General features: G+C 40.8%; 2 protein-coding genes across 2 annotated transcripts in view; both read right to left on the bottom strand.

Annotated features, from left to right (window-relative positions):
• Positions 1-7,452, bottom strand: part of DAPK2 (death associated protein kinase 2) — a 75,609-nt gene extending 68,157 nt beyond the window's left edge. The window contains exon 1 of the mRNA XM_077829322.1: positions 7,441-7,452. Coding sequence (XP_077685448.1) covers positions 7,441-7,452 — 12 coding nt within the window. The remainder of the gene's footprint in view (positions 1-7,440) is intronic.
• A 12,549-nt stretch (positions 7,453-20,001) lies between these two features.
• TBC1D2B (TBC1 domain family member 2B) overlaps positions 20,002-23,466 on the bottom strand; it is a 64,100-nt gene continuing 60,635 nt past the window's right edge. The window contains exon 13 of the mRNA XM_077829321.1: positions 20,002-22,893. Coding sequence (XP_077685447.1) covers positions 22,698-22,893 — 196 coding nt within the window. The 3' untranslated portion in view covers positions 20,002-22,697. The remainder of the gene's footprint in view (positions 22,894-23,466) is intronic.

Genomic DNA, 23,466 nt, shown 5'->3' with positions numbered 1-23,466 from the left:
CAACCGAGGGATTTGGTCTCCAAGAAATTCTCAAACATGAGTCATTTCAAACAAGGGGAAAAGGCAGCAAGGGGCAGCTCAGCACTTGTGTACCTATTGCACTGCACAGCCATGAGATACAATCAGGTTCATTTCCCAGGCTTGCTCCCTTCCCGGGTAACAGTGTCTGAGAGAGCTGCAGAAGCAGGGCCCAACACTGGGGGTTTCAGGATCAGGAGCGTATCACATTTCTATGTAGTGACTGCCTCTGACTATTTTAGGAGCAGTGATGGATTTTGAAGGGTGTCTTGCACAAAGGAAAGTTATGGTAATATAAATCACAGGGCCTTGACAGGGTGGTAAGCAAGAGAAGTAAGTGGCTGGGTGGCCTAGGAGTAATAGTCCTTACTTTCTGTGCTAGAGGTATTGGGTTCAAATTCGGGGGATGCTCTGGTGGACAGGAATTACATTTTAGGCTCCCAAATTTTTGGGGCAGAGGATGACACAAAGAACAAACCACAAGTGACAGATTTTATTCACATAATTTAAGACACTATTGGAAGGAGATCAGACGCTACAGGCATGAGGACAGTGTAAGAACCTATACAGAACAGAATTCTCCAACGCAGAGCTCCTAGGCTTTAATTTTACATTACAACATTTTTGAGGCAGCTGCTGTGTGAGAAGGAACTAAAAAGCCTATCTGAAAACCTTTTTTTTTAAGTATTCATATTCATTCAAATTCCTGTGTAGCAGGTGTTTTATCCCAAGGAGTTTTCATAATAAAATTAAAAGGATAATGCTAATGTGAGTGACTCTCAGTAGGGGAAAAAATTTAGGTCCAAACAGGTGGATCAGATATCCTGATTTTATAGAAACAGTCCCGATATTCGGGGCTTTGTCTTATATAGGCACCTATTACCCCCCTCACACACACATCCTGTCCCAATTTTTCACACTTGCTATCTGGTCCAAGATCCAAAGTGTGACACTGGAGTTGTTAGAAACTGGTCAGAATGCCCTATGGATTCCATTTTTAAAAAATACCCCCCCAAAAGCTGACCCCTCGACTAGATCTCTTTTATGAACAATGTTGCTTTTCATTCCTGTCCACTTAGTTCAGAGACTGCTACCTCCTGAGCGGAAGTACAAGATCATGGACCCTGTGCCTTAGGGCAGTGATTCTCAACCAAGGGTTCACTTACCCCAGGGGACAAGCAGAGGCCTTCCAAGGGATACACCAACTCATCTAGATATTTGCCTAGTTTTAAAACAGGCTACACGAAAAGTACTAGAAGTCAGTACAAACTAAAATTTCATACAATGACTTGTTTATACTGCTCTATATACTATATTAACGTTTGTCAACTTGGGGGGGGGTCGCAATTTATTTTATAATTGTACAGTAAAAGAGAAAGTAAGCAATTTTTCAGTACTGTGTGTGTGCTGTGACACTTTTGTATTTTTATGTCTGATTTTGGAAGCAAGTAGTTTTTAAGTGAGGGGAAACTTGGGGTATGCAAGACAAATCAGTCTCCTGAAAGGGTTACAGTAGTCTGGATGGGTTGAGAATCACTGCCTCAGTGCACATCCCCACAGTAAAGATTGATAAGTTTTAAAATGGGAGCATGCTGAGCAGCTTACAATATGGTTTGGTCTTTCCTGTGTAAACAGGACCCCACGGTTATACTCATGTCATGGACCCATGCTACAGCTACTATGCAGTTCAATATTTTTAAGTATGTTTGTACATCCCTTACAAATATTTATAATGTTACAGTAAAAATGTAACTACCCCAAACTTATCTAACAGAAATTCTAGTGCACACCTGAGAAATACCCCTCAGGTGTATTTCAGGCACAGCTGTGATTACCACACCTCTCAATTCAATTCTCATTTGCCCATGTGGATTAGCCCCAATGCTTGCAAGCAATACATTAGGAACTCCCAGTTTCTGTATTTCTGTACAACTCTTATGAGCTTTTTAAAGAATGTCTTTCACTCTATAATACTTTTGCACACTGGAGAACTAGGAGCATAAGCACATCAAAACCTATTTTGATCCTTTAAAATTATGTTCCATCTAAATGCTGCAACAAGACATGGCTATTTAGATAAATTAGTAGATTTGTAATGTCTTTAGACACTGTGTTAATAGCTTTGAAATACTGAAAAACCATTGAAAGGGACTCTGCCAAATTGAAACTCATGTTCCTTTAAAAGATTTCCCTGTGTTCCCAACACTATCTTAAATCATAGCACTGAAAGAGTTGTACAAATCGAACTTCCTTATCACAATTCATGCTATTAGTTTGCTTTTTCCACTGCATAGACTAGCCAATTTATTCTCACTCTTTTTTTGCGGGGAGGGAGGGAGGGAGGGAGGGAGAAGAAGGGAATTGTCAGGTTTTTACAATTAGGAAACAAACACTACAGGTTACTGGGATTCCTTTCCAAGGATAGTGTTTCCATTTAAACTAAGAAAGAAAATCAAGGAAACATTCCCCCCACTGCCACATACTGCTTTTTGAAAGCCTGTTTTAACAAAGCTTATATGTTGGGCCTACAATTACTCTCAGTGACCCCTAGTCTCAAGAGGAAAGATTCTTGTCTGAATGTCACATCAACCCTTAACCTGAATAGTGAACTATGACTAACATTTACACTCATAAAACCTTATCAGTAAATGAAGGGATGCAAATAAGATTACAGATCCCTTTTTTAAAAAGTCCAACTCAACTGATCCTTGCAAAGGGAGGAAGAGAACCAGTATCTGGTATCCTCCTCTGCTATTCCAGCCTTTTCCATAACTATTTAATACATTCCAATAGCTCTTACTAGATGCTACATTTAACATCTTTGTTGTGCATGCTTTTGTACAATACTATTTTCTTAGTATTTTGAGATCCAGATGAATTTTGCGATCATTCATTTTCCTTTCCTTACCGTTTCAATAATATACGATAAGCACTCCAGCTGTCTAACTGATCAGGATTGCCCTGTTATATGCCCATGCCTAATGTCCATTATCCATTCATATTTTAGTAAATGCTCTACAGAATTGCCTTTCTGCAATTCCCAAGTTTGAGATGCTGAAATGTAGCTCATTTGTTCCCTAAATCCTCTTTTGACCCTTTCCCAAATAATGATGGGTCACTATTTTACAGTGTAGTAGAACCTAAGGGAAACAATGGAAATCCCAACACTGAAGACATTTAAAACTAGAATGGAAAAAGCACTAGAAAAATATACAGTAGGGAACAATTCTGTGCTGCTGACAAGGGTGGACTAGATGAGCAAAAAGGGCTTCTATCTCTTATTCTCCCTTTCCATCTCCATTCACCTTCAGAGATCTTAATCTCCCTTGTTGATTACCGTTACTACATGTCGAGCATTCTGAAAGGTTCAGTAATCTATTATTTTGTTCATTGTTTACTATTTTGTTTTCTTCTCCCCAAATCTAATCCCACTACTGGCATAAAAACCTCTCTCCTCCAGCTGAAAATAAACAGCTCACTAGCAGCTTCACCCAAACTAGTGTATCCCTCAGGCAATTCTTTCATCTCCTCAAAAAAGTTCTAAGATCAGCTCTGCTTAGGGCTTAAAGAAACAAGTTTACTACCTTGTGTTAGGTGTCTTAAAAAAAAGCTTGTAAGGCATGCAGTGTAGAACAGTACATATTTCCATTCCGAGAAAATATTTTATTCATAGATGTTAAGATGGGATTTTCAGAAGTGCTCAGTGCTTACCTAACTCAGCCCCTCCTGACTTTAATAGGAGCAGAATAAAGGCAACTTGACGACTTTTGAAAACCCAACCCTTATACCGTGTTCATATCACTTTTCAGGAGAAAGTTCTAAGCGTGTGCAGCAGTTCACAACTAATGGCAAGGCATTTCTGGGAAGAGACTTATCTATTACAGTACTAAACTCTGCTGAGACTTGTCAAAAGAATGTAATTCCCTTAGGTTGATTGCTCCCTTTATCACAATCCAAGATGTAAGCCTAACAACAACATTACTGCAAACAAAGCTAAAAAAAAATACCATTGCCCTGAAAGAGACACTGGACTGTGACATGGAGGGACAAGTTGAAAATACTGCTCTAAAAATGAAGAACTTGCCCAAGACACCTCTGGGGAAACAGCTAGGTCCTGTCAACTGACCATTTACTCATCTCCCCTGAGGTTATCAAGTGGAAGTTTTGCCTGATTTGAACACATCACAGTGGTAGCCACATACAAAAAGAAAACCCAGACTTGCTGTTTAGAGCTTCCTTGTTTCTATAGCTTTATAATTTGCTCATCTATTTCTGAAGTGACTAAAGAAACCAGCATCTCTGTTGATCTTTGAAGCACATCTTTCTTCCAGAAGGTCAAACCAGCAAGCCTTCCTACAGGTATTATATACTGTAGTAGCATCCAAATGTCTCAGTCAGGACCGGAACTCCATTTTATAAACTGCCCCAAAGAGTTTACAACCTCCAACCTACAAACCTTACAATCTTTGATATGTTGGCGTTTCCCATTCTATCACTACAGCCTATTCTGTAAAACCCTCCACTCCACATTACTTCTGCAAATAGGCCTCACTGGCTCTCACCCAGCAGTAACTGTAGTAAAAGCCCAAAATAAATCACACACTTGAGGAACCAAATTGCCTGTCATTAGCAAATATGGAGGCATGGGAGGGGGGGGAGCTAGCATAAAATGACCTTCATGGTGTTAAAATGCCTTTGGAATGAAATATTCCATTCTCAAGTGGCATTTACTGTTCATAAACAGAACTATTTCCAGATATTCTGTGGTAATTCTAGAAAATTATGAAGATTTCTCCCATACTCAGAGAACTAGATTATGCCATTTTTGTTATGATACATTCAGAGGTTTGGAGCACAATCAAACCAAAGAAGGGATGAGAACCTTAATACTTTTTTAATCAGGTGGTCAATTTTTCCTTAGGTCAACTAGTGAAACCAAGTCAGCTGAATCAGGGTTGGGCACTCAGGTTTGGTTGATTTAAACACCAAGGCATACACAATATTCTGGAAAAGCAGAAATAATCTATTGTATTTTCTGCCAATCTATTTTTATTCCAATATTTCTCAGGCACTTCTACACAAAAACCATTCGTGATGCACTGGGCTATGATCATTTTATTCATTTTGGCTCTAATCCAAAGCACATTTAAAAGTTGATGGGAGTCTATTGACTCCCAGTGGGCTTTGGATCAGGGCTAATTTTAAACTAAGATTCAATTACTGATGTTTGAAAGGATTTTATTGTGCGAAAAAGGTTATCCAGATACCTCTGCTGCATCTAATGTGCAGCAGTGACCTCAGCAGAGGATATAGCCTTCTTCATTTTTCTCCTCTGGTTTGGTTGGACACTGTATGTGCATAAATGCATTCTCTTTCAGATTTTCTTTTCTGTGCAACAAGTAGCACCGTGTGTCCTGATATTTAGGTAAAAGGCGTTAACTAAAGTAAATACCAGGAACACTTTTTAAAAATAGATTTTAATCTGCAGAATAATCTCTATTCAGCAGCATCAGTAGTGGTAATGGAGCTTTAATACTAGTTCAGAGTATTATAGTACTTTTTAACTCAGGAATTCAAAACACTTTACAAACAAATAAGCCTCCATACCTCAGTGAGTCAGAATGGTGTTATTCTCATTTTAGAGATGAGAAAACCAAGGGAGAGAATTTAAGTGATTGGCCTATGGCCAGCAAGTCAGTGGCTCTAACCACTAAAAGGTATCCCTTTCCTTTTTTATTTTACATTCATGAGTTCTATTATATCACAAAACAGGCCTTGTCCACACAGAATAGCTTTTTCTGTATAACATAAGGTGTGAATTTGAACAGATATTGTTATATGAGTATTATCCCGGTGGGCAGACACTAATACTCCAGTATGCAACTCATTTTCCAGTTTATCTAATGTTGCTTGGAAAGGGGTTTAAACTAAACTGAACAATGCACCAGAACAAGTGACACGAGGGGGTTATATCACAGGACTATCCTGTGTAACTGGGGAAACTTTCCCATGTAGACAAGGCTTCTTTCTGTAGTCACTTAATTATTCTAGGGAGGTGACAAGTAATGACTGGCCTGCACATGATAAATCCATAATAAATGCCAACCATTCAATCCTAGTGGGATGATAGAAATTAGATCTGGAAAATGTCTAAACTCTATTAGATCATTTGGCCTGACCCCAGAGGGTACAGGATTCTTCCCTTGGATATGTTCTCCATTTATTTGCCAAACAATTTCACTTTCCCAAATACACATGACATGAAGACTCTCTCTGAACCTAGTGCTGAAATCAGAGAAGCTACTTCTGTGGCCTCATTTTACATTACATATGGTAAACAACCACAACAATCAGAACTAGATTTTTCCTGCATGGAATGTTTCACAGGAAAAATATCTTCATCAAAATTTTGTGGCTGAACACATATTGTTTCAAACTGATATACTGAAATAAACATAAAATTTCATTTAGATTTCAAATGTCATCTACTTCTGGTTTTTTAAACTCCAAAAATAGGATTGTAACATTTGAGTTTTTGGTGTTTATGTGCTTCCTCCACCTCCATTTATTTTTCCTCCTTTTTTCCACGGGAAAAGGTTGGAAGACTGTAACAAACTGAGAGAAAATGGGGAAAACCTATTTAAATACAAGAGTAAAAAGGTGTGAAAAAGTAGTTTTTCTCCACTTTGCCAGATTTCTAACTTTTGCAAGTCAAAGATGTTTTCCCATGAATAATCTAGTTTTCACCAAACCCCTATTTTTCTATAAAAAAAAACCTTTGTCAGGAAATTTTCAGCCACTTCTACTACTTATTATCCAGACATCTCTGAATGGTACATTCCAGACGTGCCAGTAACTCAATGTAACCAAGTCTTGTTTTAGAATCCCCTTATTGTTGCCACTAGTTCTCAAGAGACCCCCCCTTTTCATTCTCCCAAGTTACTCTGGGATATTTAGCTCTGTGGTGGCTGATCACACACTGCAGTTCAAACCCCTTCCACTTCCGCAATGAGTGGCTATCCTGTCCTCTCTGCAGCTAATTATGGGTCAACAGAGACAAGGATTGCCTGGATTGCCATTGTAACTGATCCTAAGGTGTTTGGATGATGCCATAGCAATGAATATAAATGCCTAGACAGACAGCAGGGGAAAGCTCCAGACTTGATACATAATGGGTCTTGGAATGGACAAGCATGGAATTGCAACCCACCTCTCTACTCCTGAGTAGGCTGCCTTCAAGCCTTTTGTTATCACAAGTGATAAACATAACGGGATTTTGACTATTAAATTTTTCTATCCTGAAGTCAAACAAGATTTGGCTTGCACGCTCTATGAACTTTGGCCACATGGACCAGTGAAGGCCAAATGAAGCCTGGGCCCACCTCTGGAGGACTGTCAGGGCATCTCAGACAAGCTCTTTACCCGTGTGCCCATGAACCCGCTGCTGAGTATGTTACAAGTCTCCCTCTGTGCCCAGTCTGTGGATGATAGGAACCTGTTATAACCCCAAGCTAGCGTGCTTTAGCTCTTCATCTGTGAACGTCCCCAGTTCAATCCCTGATGTATAAACCAGGATGGCAGCCATCACAACCCTAGATGGGGAAATCTCATTCCTTTGATCTTGATCTTCCCCTAAAGCGAGACAGCCTAGGGTGTTCAGTCAAGTGTGCACTGTGCTGCATCCTGATATTCTGTTTCTGACTCACTGTCCCAGATACCAACAATCCAATAGTTACTACCCCTGTTTGTATGGAAATAAAAAATGAAGGGATCCACCCCACATTCCTGCAAGTCATAAACAAACAAGGCTGAGGACACAAGTAGAATTTATGAAGAGGTCTCAAAGAGTGGATGTGTGCATGAGGTCACCACCACCCGATGGGTTAGAAACAAAGCCAGTGTATTAAACCAGCCTAGTCTACAACACACTTTTTAAACATAGTTCTAATCCCACCCCCCACTGGCCCATCAGCCTATGCTAAAAACAAATCTAGGTGGAACAACGTTTATGTTTGGGTCCTTAACTCTTTTTGAAGTCCAGTGTAGATGGGATCTAGTAGCAAGAATGTCATGAACCTGTACAGAAGTGCTTTTCCACAATGGCTGCTTAAAGGAAAATTAAGTAGCAAAAAACCTCTAATTTGAGAAAAAGCTAAAGAAGACAGAGGAAAACTATAAGGGGCATAAGTGAAGTGGGGCAAAAGCCAGAACAAGAAGGATTTTAGTAGGACCTAGCTGCATAATGCTCATTCTGAGAATGCATGGACTACCAAAAAAAATTTTTTTTTTGGCCAGCCCTTTGGATTACCATGCTGCAGATCCATTTTTCACCCATTGCCATATCCCGGAGTTACAGCATATTGGCATAGTAGGTGCATTCTAAGTGTGACACCTGTGCAGAGATTATTAGGCTGATGCTTTAGCCCAATCCTGTATAGCTGAAACCTCTTAATTTGGGAAGCTAACAGGATGATCGGAGACAGGTGTTATGATGATCTTCCACCTTCTAGGAAGGGCTTGATAAAGTCCAGCCTGTTAAGCTCCCATGCTTTTCCTTTCTCGGCTTTGTCAGCTATTGCCCATTCCTGGGAGCACCACGTGCACAGCAACACAGTGCCCCCTGGCACCTCTGCAGAACCCACCGGTCACCTATTTCCTTTCCTCCCTAAAGGCCACAAGCAGGAGAAGGCACCAGATGGATAAACCACCCCCTCCCCTGCCCTGGGTCCAGCCTCACCCCCGTACCTGGGAAGGCACCGCGACCAGGGCAGGGCAGACGCTCAGGAGCCGAGCCCGGCGCTGCGCTGCCAGTGAGCTCCCGGGGGCACTGGCGGGCTGAGCCCTGCTGCACCTCCAGAGCCCCCCACCGAGAAAGCCCAGCAGCAGGTGCCGACCCAGGCCGGAGGGGCAGCCCGCCACGCCGCTCTCAGCCCGGGGAGCAGGGCGCACTGGGGACGCAGGCTGGACAGCCCCCGCCCGGGGAGCTGTGCCAAGGAGACGCAGGGACGAACCCTCGCTGCTTCGGCGGGGGCCAGGCAGCCCAGCCGCCTGCACTAGGCACCGGCCGGAGGGCGCGGGGCAGGGAGCGGAGTCGGCTCGCGGCGGGGTCCGGGGCGGGCGCTACTCACCCTGGGGAGCCGCAGTGTCCAGGCGCTGATGCTGCCGGCTACTCCCCCTGCGCGCCGCTCCAGCCGACTCCCGCTGCCGGCAGCGGGGAGGAGCCGCTCCGCCAGTGTCAGGTCGCGGCTGCGGGCGAGCCCTGCGGGATGGTGAGCTGAGGGCGCCCCCTGCCGGACTGCAGCAGCCGCGTCCCACCAGCCGCCTCCTGGGAGCGCTCGGGCCCCGCGCCCCCTCACTGAGCTGAGATGCCCCAGAAAGCGCCTTTGGGCGGCTGGGGGACGGGCAGTGCCAAGAGGTTTGGAGCCCTGTGCACTATGGAAATGAGGCCCGCACCCCACCTTTCTGCCGGGGCCTGGGAGCTCTCTTTGGGGCCTGGTTGCAGTAGCGGTGGTGGGGCCAAGTGCCAGGCCCGAGGCCACCCTCCCTCCGCTGGGGGCGGCCAGGCCGGGTCCATGGCAGTGGTGTTGGAACCTGGCACACGGGGTCAGCGCCACTCCGGGCTTTGTCTTGGAGGCTTTTCTGGTGGTCAGGAGTCACCTGAGCTGGGGGCCCTGTGCAAGTGACCCAAATGCACACACATACCTGGGGTAGAGGGGGTGTTAAAGGGTGGCACCAGGCTCTGGTCATTTATGGGGTTTTTAAACATCTAGATGATTAGTTTTGAAAGAACCTATTTTGTGAGTGAGTTCCTGACAATTAGAGGAAGAAATTCAACTATTCCCCATCTACCCCCATTTAGCCAGGTTGGTGAATGTCTGTGTTGTAGATTAGAGAGACAAGGTAATATCTTTTATTGAACCAACTTCAGTTGGTGAGAGAGACAAGCTTTGGAGGAGCCACACAGAGCTCACTCTCCCAGGCAAGGATTTTCTCTGGATTTGTGCCTTGTACAGCACAGAGCACTTTGTTGGTGCTCAACAAATAGCAAATGAGAATAAGGCTAATACAACTTGTGCTTAATGTTGTAAGTAGGCATGTGTAGAATTGCTATGAAAATTCATCAATCCAGACAAACGTGCCCAGGCCCTCTCAGATTATTATCTGCTGTCCCTGGAACGTCTTTCAGCATATCTGCAATGTGTCATTTCACCCATCAAAACATATGGGTTGCTTTAGAACTACAAAATGTTTGTTCAGGATATATTGGTATAGAGAGTAGCATTTTCCCTGTTTGCTAGGAACAAACAACCCACTGGAAGAAGTGCTCAGTGTGGGAACCATGCTTGTAGGGAAGAACAGAGACAAATGACCATTGACCCCATCAGAACAGTACTTTTGCTCAAAATGCAGTGTTTTGTGATAAACTCACTCAGAACACTCATATAGTCTCCCTTGAGGAATATGCCCATATCACTTGTGAATCTGAAGCTGCAGTAGTGACATCATACACCCTTTCTAAAAAGAGTCCTTTTGTGTGACTATTTTACAAGTGTCCCAGTATTGCTGATTCCATGTGTTCAAAAATCATTAGCCAGGAAGCTCCACAAAATCACGAGATTGGTTTAAAAATCACAAGATTTGAAAAATAATACATTTTAGGTTCTTTTTATTTGCCTTTTGGTTGTTGAGCATTTAGGGTTAATGTTTTCAAGCTTTTCTCTGCAACCATGAGAGCCAGAAGCATTGTAGGTTAACATCTAATCCCAGAAAACATTAATAATACATATGCATCATTTGTAATGAACAAGCTGGAACTGAACATCAATGCCAGTTTGCCTTCATTTCCAGTTGGGTACATACCAGTTTTAGAGAGAAACTTGCATGGGGCATGCTGGCTTCTGTCTCTCCAAGCATTGGGCTTATTCCCCTTCAAGAATTCCTAGGATCAGATATAATGAATTTCAAAATCATTTCACTCTGTCACATTATTGAACTGGAGCCAGCCTCGAGGCAGTGCTCTGCATTGCAGTTCGGAAGACTTGGCTTCATTCCTGGTCCCAGCCTATCTCCTTCCTCCAAGGCAGTAGAATTCAACTGCGACCCCTTCTAGCTGATTAAGGAGTGGTGTTCATGGCCTTTGAGGAAGTTCCACCCAGTTCCCCAAATCCAAAACGAAAGTAGCTGCATCAAATGAGGTTGGAATGGGGAAAGATGGAGGAGGAGGAAATGGGGAGGGATTCTAAAGGCTCTAACAGGCCTCTGGAGGAATCCAGATTCTCCAGCCTCAGTGCTGAGGTTGTCATCTGATAGCTTGAAACACCCTTATGACAAAAGCCATGTTAGTTATCAGAGGAATAAAGACACTCATGGAAATCTTTTTTGCCTTTTGTTTGGACATGGCTGGAAGGGAAGGTGACAAAATAACATGCATTGTACTGACACTTAAAATTGCAATGGCTTTTCAAACCTGGGTGAGCTTTCCCTACCCACTCTATTACATTGAGGAGTGTAACTCTGAGGCCTGATCAAGTTGGCACCTATAGCCTACATTGCAAGCAGGGGTGGACTGGCTCTAAACAGATATTTTCTACCTCTAACCTCTACGCTTTAATCCAAAGCAATAAATATAAAAGATTAAGGGTTAGAATAAGAAGGAGCTCCCCTCTTCTCTGGGGCTTGTATACACCCCCCTTCCTTGGCTGCTGCAGTAAGAGCTTCTGTTCCTATTTCAGTCAATTCTGACCACTGCAAAAGGTACATTTCTGTGCAGCACATAGTATTAATCTTAATTTAAAAGAACACTGTGCAACCATAACCTTAGATCTCAATTAAATTTATCTTTGACAGCCTGCTGGAAATAGATCCTATGCAAAGTATGGTCCAGTGGGTTTGTAAAAAACGATCTAGATCTTACCTCAATAGAAAAACTTGCCCTTCTATCATTTATATAAATCCATCAAAGGCTCTCAAAGCCCTTAGATCAGAGATCTTCAATCTGTGGGGCACCCCCCGCCAGGGGGGCATGGAGTAATGTTCAGGGGAGCCCATCTGGGGCCCAGACCAGTCCCCACATGGGGCAGGAAGGGACCACCATGCAGCTCTGCTCCTGGTCCCAGCTGCCAGCCCTGCACCCGGGCTGCCCAGGGAGCTCAGCCTGGGGTCGTGGCTGCCCAGCCACAGTTGCAGGCTGAGGGTCCACTCCCACCCCCAATTGTGGCCCCAGCCTCAGACTCCTTACCACTGTCTGCATCCCCTCTCCCAGAGCCATGGCCTCACTCCTGGCTGGGGGAGCACCAACAGGGGTAAAAGGAGGCATGAGGTAAAATGTTTAGGGACCACTGCCCTAGATAGATATTAGCAAACTGCTTTAAGGTCCAGAGATGCCTCTCTGTATGACACATTATTCTACTCTAATGTTTCATGGCCGTTATGGATCCTGTGAAAAAGACTTAATTGTAGAGATCATGCTCCAATTGCAGAGATAGTGTTCCAATTGCTGAGAGACGTCACGTGCATGCAAGACAGTAAGACAGGAAAGAGAACTCTGCAATTTGAATGGATCTCAAAAGAGGCAGCACATTTCTGGTACTGAGCAGCCCCATAAAGCACTGAGCTTTGGAGGTCAGCATTTGCTCTCTCTTTATGGGCCATGCTCTGTCACACACATCCCTTATCTCATCTCATTTAGGAAGTGACAGAAAAGGAAGCACATATCCTACATTCCTAAAGGAGAGTTCAAACTGGATATGGACCGACCAAGAAAGCACCATCTGTGTGTCACTTACAGAATATTGACAGTGCCTTTAACTATTGCTTCAAGAGTAATTTCCCTCTCGGGTTTGAAGGGGTTATAAAATATTATGTTGGAGATGTTTCAAGTTACACACACACACACACACACACACATGCACAAAAGCCGTGTTAAAACATTATTAAGGTTGCAAAGTCAAGGACTCAAAAGTTACGAAATGCCAGAACAAAGGTTGGCTTTCCAATCTTATTTTCATCACCTTGTACATATGCATGACGATACAGCCTTTAAACAACCACATTCTAGCTTTTCCACAGGTCCCTGCAGTGAAAGTCCTGTTCAGCCCATCTTCGTCTGGAGCATACTCAATGTGGCTAGAATCTTAGGGAATTAAGATGCAAAGTTCTAGCAAATCTCTATTGAGCCTTAGAATTAGGCCAAATTTTGGCAGATTTTCACTAAAACAACAAAAGGCACATCTTGGACACAGAGGCCCTCTTTCTCCACAGCCAAATTTCAAGTCCCTACTGCACCGAAGCAGGGGTGGGGTGGGGTGGGGTGTGCTAGAGTTTTTTTAAAAATAGGTCACCAGAAATGTTTAATATGGGTAAAATAATGCATTTTCCCCTAGTTTGTTCTCAGAAATGGCTGAATCTGAACACTTTTGGCTGAAATGATTAAAAAACATCAGCCTGAAGCAGACACCCAGCATGGAAAATTTTAGCCCAAATGGTTTAGAGACTGAAAAAATTAAAAGCAACTGAAAACAGTGTCTTAAAATGGGAAATGGGCAACATTTAAAGCAGGAGATGATAGCTGCCATGCTGCAACCAATGGGTATAATTTTTCAGAATAGCTCCTTCCCAGGATGACGAAATACCAATTTGGTAGCTTGCCTTTGGCTTTTCTTTAACCTTTAGTCTTTCTGCTTCCCTGGGAAAAATATTCAAGGTCCAGTATGCCCGTTGTTTGTACTATCTGAGTGAAATAAAGACTTCCAGTACTGAAGACTTCACTATAATCAATATGATCACACAATTGTTTTAGTCTTTTATTTTTTTATTGAAAGCCTGGTTTGATAAGGTTGGGTGGGCAAAGGGGTGGGATTTTCTAAAGCACTGAAGTCAAGTGGGAGCAGAGTTAGAACAGTGCTAAATGCTTTAGATTAGAAAATCCCACCCTAGGGGTGAAATCCTGGTAAAAGAGATTGGTATAACGAGGTCCCCAGTGAACTTCTGCTCTTCTCCAGTTAGAAGTGACTCTTCCCTTTCACCCAAGACACTGGGGCAGATCCTCGGGCTAACTATGGCTAGTTTGTGCCACTCCAGAGGTTCAAAGACGCCACAGTGCTTTTTAACTGGGTTACCTACAATTTTTAGACAAAAGTACATAACAGTGGGCATACAGATAAAATCATATAAAAATAATTCCTATTAAGGGTTCAATTATTTGTCACATATGATTTTTCACTAGTATTTGAGCATATTTGCTTTGCCCTTTTATTAGACATGTTCATGATAAGAGCTTCAAGGCAAAGTATTTGCATATGTAAACATGAGCATCAAACTGCAGTTTTGTTTTTTAACTGAACTGGCTAATCGAATTTATACATGCTCATTTCACTTACTGTCTTACTGGCCTACATGGCTCCTTAAAGCACTGCAGTTCTTAAACAATAATGACAACTCTGGCTGCCTATTAAATCTAAAAAGACTCAACTTTTCAACATGAAAATTCGGTGTCACACTAAACCAGGATGTTTTCAGAATACAGGTTGTATCTGCCAGACTTTCCTAATACAGAGCATCCCCAAAATTCTGACATTGCATTCATTAGCTCTCATGATACTAATGCTCATCTGTGTCCACTCTTCTTGTAAGTTCTTTTGGCTGAAGGTTTTTCCCAGCTGTTTTACTTCCTCTTCTTTCCAAGTCTTTTAAACCAAGCTGTAAAGCTAGTCAAAAAAAATTTTCATATAAAAATTTTGTCTGTACAATGCCTAGCACAATGCAATCCTACCCCAACACAGGGGCTCATAGGTGCTGCTGCAATACAAATATTATTTTTTTTTTTATTTTTAAAAATGGCTTTTCAACTAAAGAAAAAGAAATTTCAGAAAATGTTTATCCTGAGTCAGGACATCACCTCTGTGCAATTTACTGAAGCATCTGAATGCCAGCGCTGGTTACGTCTTATCCCTTCAGATTACCATCTTCAGCACAGAAGGTCCTTAGGCCACCTACAGCCACGTTCTGTCTCAGATGCTCTTCTTTATCCTTTACCGTGTCTTGTGATTAGCAGAGATTTCCCAGTTGAATGAGCTCCCACACTTTAAGAGCCTACTGTGCTCTGACAAAGCTAACATCCTATCAACTGTCAGTGATGTGTGCTATTATGTCACTATGAAATAAAGTGATCATGCTAGCCATACAACCGTAACTGGTTGCATAACACTGTTGAAGGGGACAGCCCTAGCAACAGGTAACATTTTCAAAACTGCCTGAGTGACTTTAGGCTCCTAAGTCCAATTTTCAAAGTGGCATAGATGTTTCAGAATTTAAATCTCATTAAAAGTCAATGAGACTTAGACTACTAATTATTTTTTGAAAAAGGGGCTTTGGGACAGATTTTCCAAACTTATTTAGGCAACTAGTAGTATTTTCAAAAGCACTTAAGCAGATTACGCACCTAACTAGCACACACTTAAATGAGAGGTTTCAGAGTAGCAGCCGTGTTGGTCTGTATTCACAAAAAGAAAAGGAGTACTTGTGGCACCTTAGAGACTAACAAATTTATTTGAGCATAAGCTTTCGTGAGCTACAGCTCACTTCTGTAGCTCACGAAAGCTTATGCTCAAATAAATTTGTTAGTCTCTAAGGTGCCACAAGTACTCCTCTTTTTTTTTTTTTTTTTTAAATTTAAATGAGAGTTCGGGTCAGACTTTCAAAAGGTATTTAGGGGTCTATGGAATTTTCAAAGCCCCCTACACAAGGTAGGTTCTTAACTCCCATTGAGATTATGGTATTAGTTAGGTGCCTGACCTGCTTCAGGGTGTTGAAAATCCCATGGACTCCTAAATATCTTTGAAAATTCTGGTCTAACATACACGTTTGCAGTTTGGATCTTCCAAGTTCAAATCCAAAATTTCATGTTTGCTCTTCTACAGAAACTTTTCCATACCCCACTGCATCATGCACAAAAAACAGCCTTTAAATACTGAACTTTTCAGTTCCAAAATAGCTTACCTTACAATCAATGTAAGAAACACAGAATAAACTGCATTATTCAAGGAAAATTAGATTACTGTAGAATAAAGTTCTCTTCTTTCCCTTCTGCCCCCTTGAATCATTCACAGCCACTATAGCTGTTGGTTGCGAAACAGTTCCAACTTCAGGTAGATGTTTTTCAAGATCAGACTCTGCCTGAAGATGAATTTTTCTGGGAAGCTTGAGCAAAAGCCCTGTAGCCATTTTAAACTTAAGGGAAAGTGAAAAGAGTCTAACCATGCTTATTGCAGACAGGTCAACCGAAAAAATAGCTGTTCAAAATGTTTTAAAGAAGCAAACCGGGAAAAAAAGGACACAAACCCAATTCCACACCCTCCTCACACATACACTTTGTAGGTCTTATATATTTAAGTTTATAAAACTAATTTAAGGCTGTAGATTGGTTTAAGATGCTTATGCAGCTTTAAAGCCTTCCATCAGTGTCACTGTAAACTGGCTCCAAAACGTAATCTGGGGAGGAAGCTACAGCCTTGAAAGTTGGTCAAGGACAGAAGATACTCATTCTGTCTTAAACACTGAATGTATTGTACCAGTACATGCATGCTCAGGCATGAAAATACATATTCAATCTACAATACAAACATGCCTTTGAATGAGTAGTACCGATTATGCCTACAGGTGCACGTGAGTCATAATCAGCTCACATTGAATGTTTGAAGTCTATCTAGGCTTCAGACTTTAACTTTGCATTGAGGTTTGTCACCTTCTTGGCTGACAGAACCCCCCCCCCCCCCCCGCCCTCAGTTCTTAAGGCAAGAAGTTTTCACAGCAAAACTAAAGAAGTGGGAGTTTTTTAATTAGCCAATACTGATTTAGGAAGGTCCATTATCATGTTATGTATGTGTGTTATTTTTAAAAGGGTGCAGAGGCACTACTGTTAGAAAAGCTCATGTTCCTATGATCAGGAATGGATGGTCAGACACTGCACAATTTATAAAACGCCATCTAAAGCCAAAATTGGAGTTGAATGTTGATTGTGTATGATTAACAAGTTGAGAAAAAGAATAATTTGACTGAATGCCACAAAAGTCCTTCTGTCCCCTCTCTGTTCTTTCACTGAAAAAGGAAGAGCTCAAGAGTGGCTTATTTATTATGAACTAAACTCACAACTTGATGGAGATATCTAGTGTTATATGTCATTTGTATTCCAACCATAATCAGAAGAGACCGAGAAAAATCAGATAGTGACCTTGCATGACTGGGAAAAATTAACAAGATGGTACCAGCTTAAATAAGGTACCTACCTTAAATAAAAAGTTTCATGTTAAGAATCTCACCTATTACAAGACTTTATTATTATTATTTTTTTTTGGAAAGTGTGCATGTATTTACCCCTGGAACCTGCAGGCCACTGGCTAAGGCCCTGATTCAGCAAGGTATTTTAAACAGGTGTTTAAAGCATAGCACATGCTTAAGTACTTTCCTGAATCAGCAAATACAAAACCAAATCGTTATGTGCTAGAAGTGTAAAGCTAGCGTATACTAGTCTAGATATATAACCGTACTGCACATTAAGCAGGAGAGGTCGTTGTTGGGCTTATCAGAGAAGGTATGTACCTCTTTAAAGGGTTAGAGAGGCATGGAGTGATTTTTACAGCAGCCACAGAGCAGGTCAGCATCCCTCCCCCCGAGGTGACTGGAAGAGAGGAGGTACTATATAGGTCCATGCTGGGTAGGAAAAGCTCTCTTTTATCTGGGCTAGGCAGAGCAGCACCCACCGCCCCACCCATGGAAGTGGTCAAATACCAGGTTGTCAGGATGTGCTGTGGGCATTACACTAGTTGTTCCTTTCTCAAGCAGGCTGGGAAGGAATTTTTCCCTCACCGCCAGATTGGCCAAGGCAAAGTGGGGGTTATTTCACCTTCCCTAGAAAGTATTCAGGGGAGCTTAGTTGGGGTGAACATTAAATGGGAGTTAGGCTATGATGTCAAAACTCATTATGTAAAGGTAGGGCAGACATCCAGTGAAGGTACTGCATAGGGAAGGGATACAGCACTCAGATAAAATGGATTGATAAAGGAACAGAAACGGGGGGTTCGGGACTCCTATGACTGGCACGGCAGAGAGCCAACCCCTCCTCCTTTATAACTTCCCCCAATTCTCATTCGAGGGAGGGGATGGTGAGGTCCCAGCAACAGGTTGGCTGGGGTCCAGGATGGGTTAAGGAGAGAGCTGATGGAATCCCTCCCCCCAGGGACAATAATGGAATTACTTTCACTGTACACTTTTATCTGCTGGGTATTCCCACACAGTTAAGAATAAAGTTGCGGCCTAATTAAGCCACATCCAGTGCCTCCAGTACTTCTGGCATAGGTGAACAGTCTTCAAAATTGCATGAAATGCCAGTTGTTTTGATTAATTCAGACAAGAGAAATTTCATTAAAGAGAATTCCTGTAATATGATTCTCACACTCTCATTCCCTTGTTCTGTTTGCTTTCTTTTCCTTCATTCCAGAACAATTACAGTCAGACAATACTTGCTCCAGCCCTAGACGAGAGTGTTCCACTAAAACTCAGAATTGATGATCTGACTTTTAAAGGACTTAGAGTGTCAAAATGTATTCCTCTTCTAGAAGTTTTAATGGCTCCAGCACATACGTTTATTAAAAATAAACTCAAGCCAAATTATAATGCAAAGTAATAAATGGTTTATTTTTCTTTCAATCTTACAATAATCTTTAGCAAAATAAGATCAGTTAAGTTTTGTGATTGAAAGTGATTTATTATACCATGTACCATTGATTGTTTATGAAATATGGGTACTAAGTTTTATTTAAACATCTGTATATAGCTCCAGAGTAGAAAAAGTGACTAGTTTCATTTCTCAACAGTTTAACAGAACAAACTGGCATGGATTGTGAACATGACTTATTTGTCAAATTCAAGAATGCTCTTACTCTAGCTGTTTCAAACCACAAAATCCTATTCTTATTGCTCAGACACCCTACTATGTGTACATACCTGTACACCTACAGAAGAACAATGAAAAAGCAAATTCTTTCTCCTTAACTACATATATAATTTTAATTGGTAAAAGAACCTATCCAATAATACTGGATTATAATACTGTATGCATAGGTGGAAAGGGAATACTGTGCAGTCCTAATAATAGCTAAGATTTATGCACCATATTTCTCTGTATAAGGTAACAGAAGACAACATTTTTTACAAGTTACTTTGTGTTTTGAATCATGCATAATGGGTGAGGGAAGAATAGTCTGCAGGATTTTAATTTAGTGGCTTGGTTTACATAAACACACAATGTGAGCCATGCATAACAAATATTTTGCACATATGTACATAACCTTGAAATTATTTTTTAAAGTCTGTAAAAGTGTTGTAGTGAAGAGACATGAAAGCACTAAACAAGATGTTAAACATACAAAAAGATATTTGGTCATCAATTTTTAAGTTGATCTTTATTATTTTCATTAAGGGGTTTATTTCCAAAACAATGGCAGGGATGCACACTTAAATCCTCATGCACTGTTTTGAAAGTTGGTCCTATAATGTTAATTTTATTTGTTGACACATTCCAGCTTTTGAAGGTCACTCCATATGTGTCTGATGTCACCTGATGAAGATACTGAATGTGTGTAACCTTGCGTGTTCATTTAAAAAGGTGAACATTAGTGCTCTTGAAAGCCACCAGATTAAGCAACACTCAAAACCCTTTATTTGGCCACAGAGCAGGATGGACAATAGCAAAGCAACCTTCCCCTGCCACTTCCTCCTACTATATGCACCTCACTCCTGTTCTGCAGGGATTTCTAGGAATGAGAGTACAGTTCAGTCTTTATTGCCCATTTAAATTTTTGGCCCTTCTGCCCAAGACAGCAGCAAGGATGCCAATTGAGATGTAAGCACCAGGCTACAGGGAACCTGACTGAAGCCACCAACTCATTTCACATATGGTACTCAACAAAACAATTTGAACAAATGGTATCTGTGTATCAGATTTTACATACTTGCAGTTCAAAACAGTAAACAGTCATTCAATGTTACTGTACAACTTTTATACCCCAGCAATAACATTTAATACAAACTGCAGGAACACAAGAAATTAAATTTAACCATCAGCAACATCATTTCTTACAAGGAAGGGGCCTGCAACATTGCAAGTCATCTCTACTCCTCCATAAACTGTTCAGCTATGGGGAACATCCTGAACAGCGGTTCAGAAGTTAACAGTTTTCTCTTCATCACCTGAGGGCTTTTGTGCATTCAGTTTGAAAACGTTTGTAACATCACTTAACTGGTCTGTAATTAAGGCTCAAAATAGCAAGATCTCAACAAATGGTAGGCTAGCAAAATGTTCCAACCTAGTATTTTCAACGTTGCTATGCTAAGGAAGAACTTAAACAAGTTTACAAAAATGGACGGATTTCATTTAACGCTTGAAAATTTTTTTAAAAGAAGTAGAGACACAGATCTGGTTAGAGACCAGCTCCTCCAAGACACTGACAGCAAACAATCAGAACATTTAAAAAGTTGGTCTGATTTGTATATTCAAATACTCATTGTAGTAGTAAGTATAACAGAAATACAGAACATGCAATAATATGAAAAACTTGCCTAGTAAATTCAAGTATAAGGCAAGAGGTGCAAGTAAGAAATTTACTGCTTGTACTATTCATGCTAGAAATGTTTTAAAACACAACTGAAATAATTCTGAAGATCATTCCAGTTTTCTCTAATAAGCATAAGGGCTTGTTGCGTATTTGAACTTATATGTTTTGCTAGTTAAACAAACAAACAAGTCTTTCAATATATATCTAACCAAGATTTTCAAGTTACATAATATGCGTTGATCTTATTCTGTTCAGGCTTAACACCGGACAATTTCTGTATAAAGGAAATATTTGTTGAAAAGCAAAATATCTTTAACCAAGTTTCAGCCAAGCCAACAGAAATTAAAAAAAAAAAAAAAAAAGAAAAAAAAAAGTGTTGTGAAATACCACCCCACTCCTCCCACAATATTCTAACCTTTTTTACACGAATAGGACTGAAATAGAAGAGTAAATAAATATACCATCTAACGGCTGAATGGAAGGTTATTGAAATCTGATACTTTAAACTGCTACTGCAATTCTCACTGCTTTATTGCCAAGGAAAGGAAAACACCTTTGAGAGAGAGAGAGATATTTAATGACTTTTGTTTGACTTCTTATTTTATGTTGCCCTCACAAAGGTAATGTTTAGAACAAACAGACATTCTGATGATTGAAAAGCTGGGAAAAGCTTGGGAAAGAAGACTATCAAACAAACCTAAACAGAATAAGAACAAAGCAAGAAAAATCTATCAGGTTCTCTAGCTAACCTTCTAACAGCGTACATCACAAAGTGAAACAGTGGTACCCAACAAGCTATTCATAGTCACAATGCCAGAGACAATGCTAGGGGAATAACACTGTCTGTTTCCTGAGCTCTCTTGTGGATACATATGCATACAGCATTCACAGCAGCATGTTTTTGGAAGTGTCTATAGGGTTTATTTCCACAAAAAAAGAATGTTAACCAACTTCTTCACAGGCTCTGTGGCCTTTAGATTGCTCTGATGCACTTCTAAAATTTGTTTTCCTTTCTAAGAATACTGTAATGTAAACATTGCAATGTATAGTTTTTATTCATGAAAAAAGTTGTTCCCTTGGGTGCTTTTCTAAAATCCAAACATTATCCTAGTATAGACCCCAAACAGAGAGAAGAATAGGACTTATTAAAAAACAAACGTTACAACATAAGCAACAGAAAATCTGCTACATGTTTGTGGGACTCCTGTGGTGAACTCCATCTCCTTAACAGCTGCTTGTCATTTTTTTGAGAAGTTGTGACCAGAAGAAAAACAAAAAGATTAAATGGCAGAACATGATGGACATTTCCCTCTGCATTAAGGGGAATCTGATAATATAAAACAGCTGTTCAAAATAAATACAACCATTATGTTTTGCACTGTAATTAAAGTAGTCTGAAAGATAAAATAAAAAACAAATACTCATTTAAAGTATATATATATATGCACACACACACACTTTCTTTTTAGCTATCCCTTTTTCATGCTGCCTTTAGAGAAACAGAGCAACGTGAAAGCTCTTGCTGTGTTCCATTCCATACCCTCTCAGCTGTAACAGAAATACTGGTTGATTTATTCATGACAATACTATGAAAGACAGTTTTGTGCATCTGCCTGAAATTGAAAAATGATGTCTTTTTATGTTTTGGGGCTGTGCTATGCAAATTTATAACTATGTTCAGTATAATATACAAGTTCAGAAATGAGACAAAATGGTAGATTAAAAGAGCAAGGACTTTTCTATGCTACTTCTTCACATACGGGCACTGTGACGAGGCACTTCAGAAGAACAACTGGCAACTCATCTGTTTAACTGATTGAAAGACTAATTTTTAAGTGCTCTATACAGTGGCACGAACACAGGTGTAAACAGAACTGTTTGGCCTCCGATACAAAACAATATTTTTGAAAGAAAGTGCTGAGGTTTGGAAATCTGTCCTGCATATTTCCAAATGCTACTATTTAACATTCAGTTTTAAAGGATTAATAAAATAGAAGTGTATTTGAAGTTACCCCATTCAATAAGCTTTGGTCACGATTCCAAAAAGAGAGCGCAAGTCAAAGAATTCTCTCAACTATCTTCTTCGTCATCACTAATAAGGTCCCTTTTGTCTAGGCTGGTCTCCCGTTCACGCAGGAAGTCCTCACGAATGGCTTCAAGTTCAGTTAGCTCCAAGCGCACTTTCTCCAGGTGGTAGGTCCTCCGGTTCCTGATCTGACGCAGCGGGAAAGGATTCAGATCCCCAAAAGCAATGCTGATCAGTTTCCTGAAAGATTACCTAGCATTAGACGATCACAACAGGATCTATGGCTTTTAATGGCAGTTTTAAGCTTCATTCACTTTAGTGCTTTATAAAAGGTGCAAAATGAATCTCTGGCATAGCTCTCCCCATGTACCTGGTGTGTCTTGGGTGAAATGCTGAAATTTCAAGGTAGCTTTGGAAAAGAAGCAGTTTTAAAATGACAACTTTAGTTACAGAATCTCCCCTTAAATGCTGGCCAGACTGCAGAAGCAGCTGCCAAGTCTACACTATGCTATGGTTTTAAGGACATTGAAACATTGTGGCAGGAGGTGTAACCAAGCTTTGATTAACAAGAGTTTCGTCAACCAGGGTGGTTACTGAATATTTATTTCCTAAATATTCCTTATTTCAGATCTTCTGCTTTAGTTCTGCTGAAATTAATTCAATACTATTGCCTTGAGAAATCTGACATTAGGTTACTGTACGAGTCTAAATGCACTGCACTTTCAAAATAAATGGGCTACAACAACAGTTGCATTCTGCATTTCATGGCTCCAGAAAGTACTGCACCAGTTTCTGTATTAAAAAAAAGTACTA

The sequence above is a fragment of the Eretmochelys imbricata genome, chromosome 10 (assembly GCF_965152235.1).
Source record: "Eretmochelys imbricata isolate rEreImb1 chromosome 10, rEreImb1.hap1, whole genome shotgun sequence".
Taxonomy (NCBI): domain Eukaryota; kingdom Metazoa; phylum Chordata; order Testudines; family Cheloniidae; genus Eretmochelys; species Eretmochelys imbricata.
Note: the sequence above shows the minus strand (reverse complement) of the source record. Positions and strands in the feature narration are given on the sequence as shown.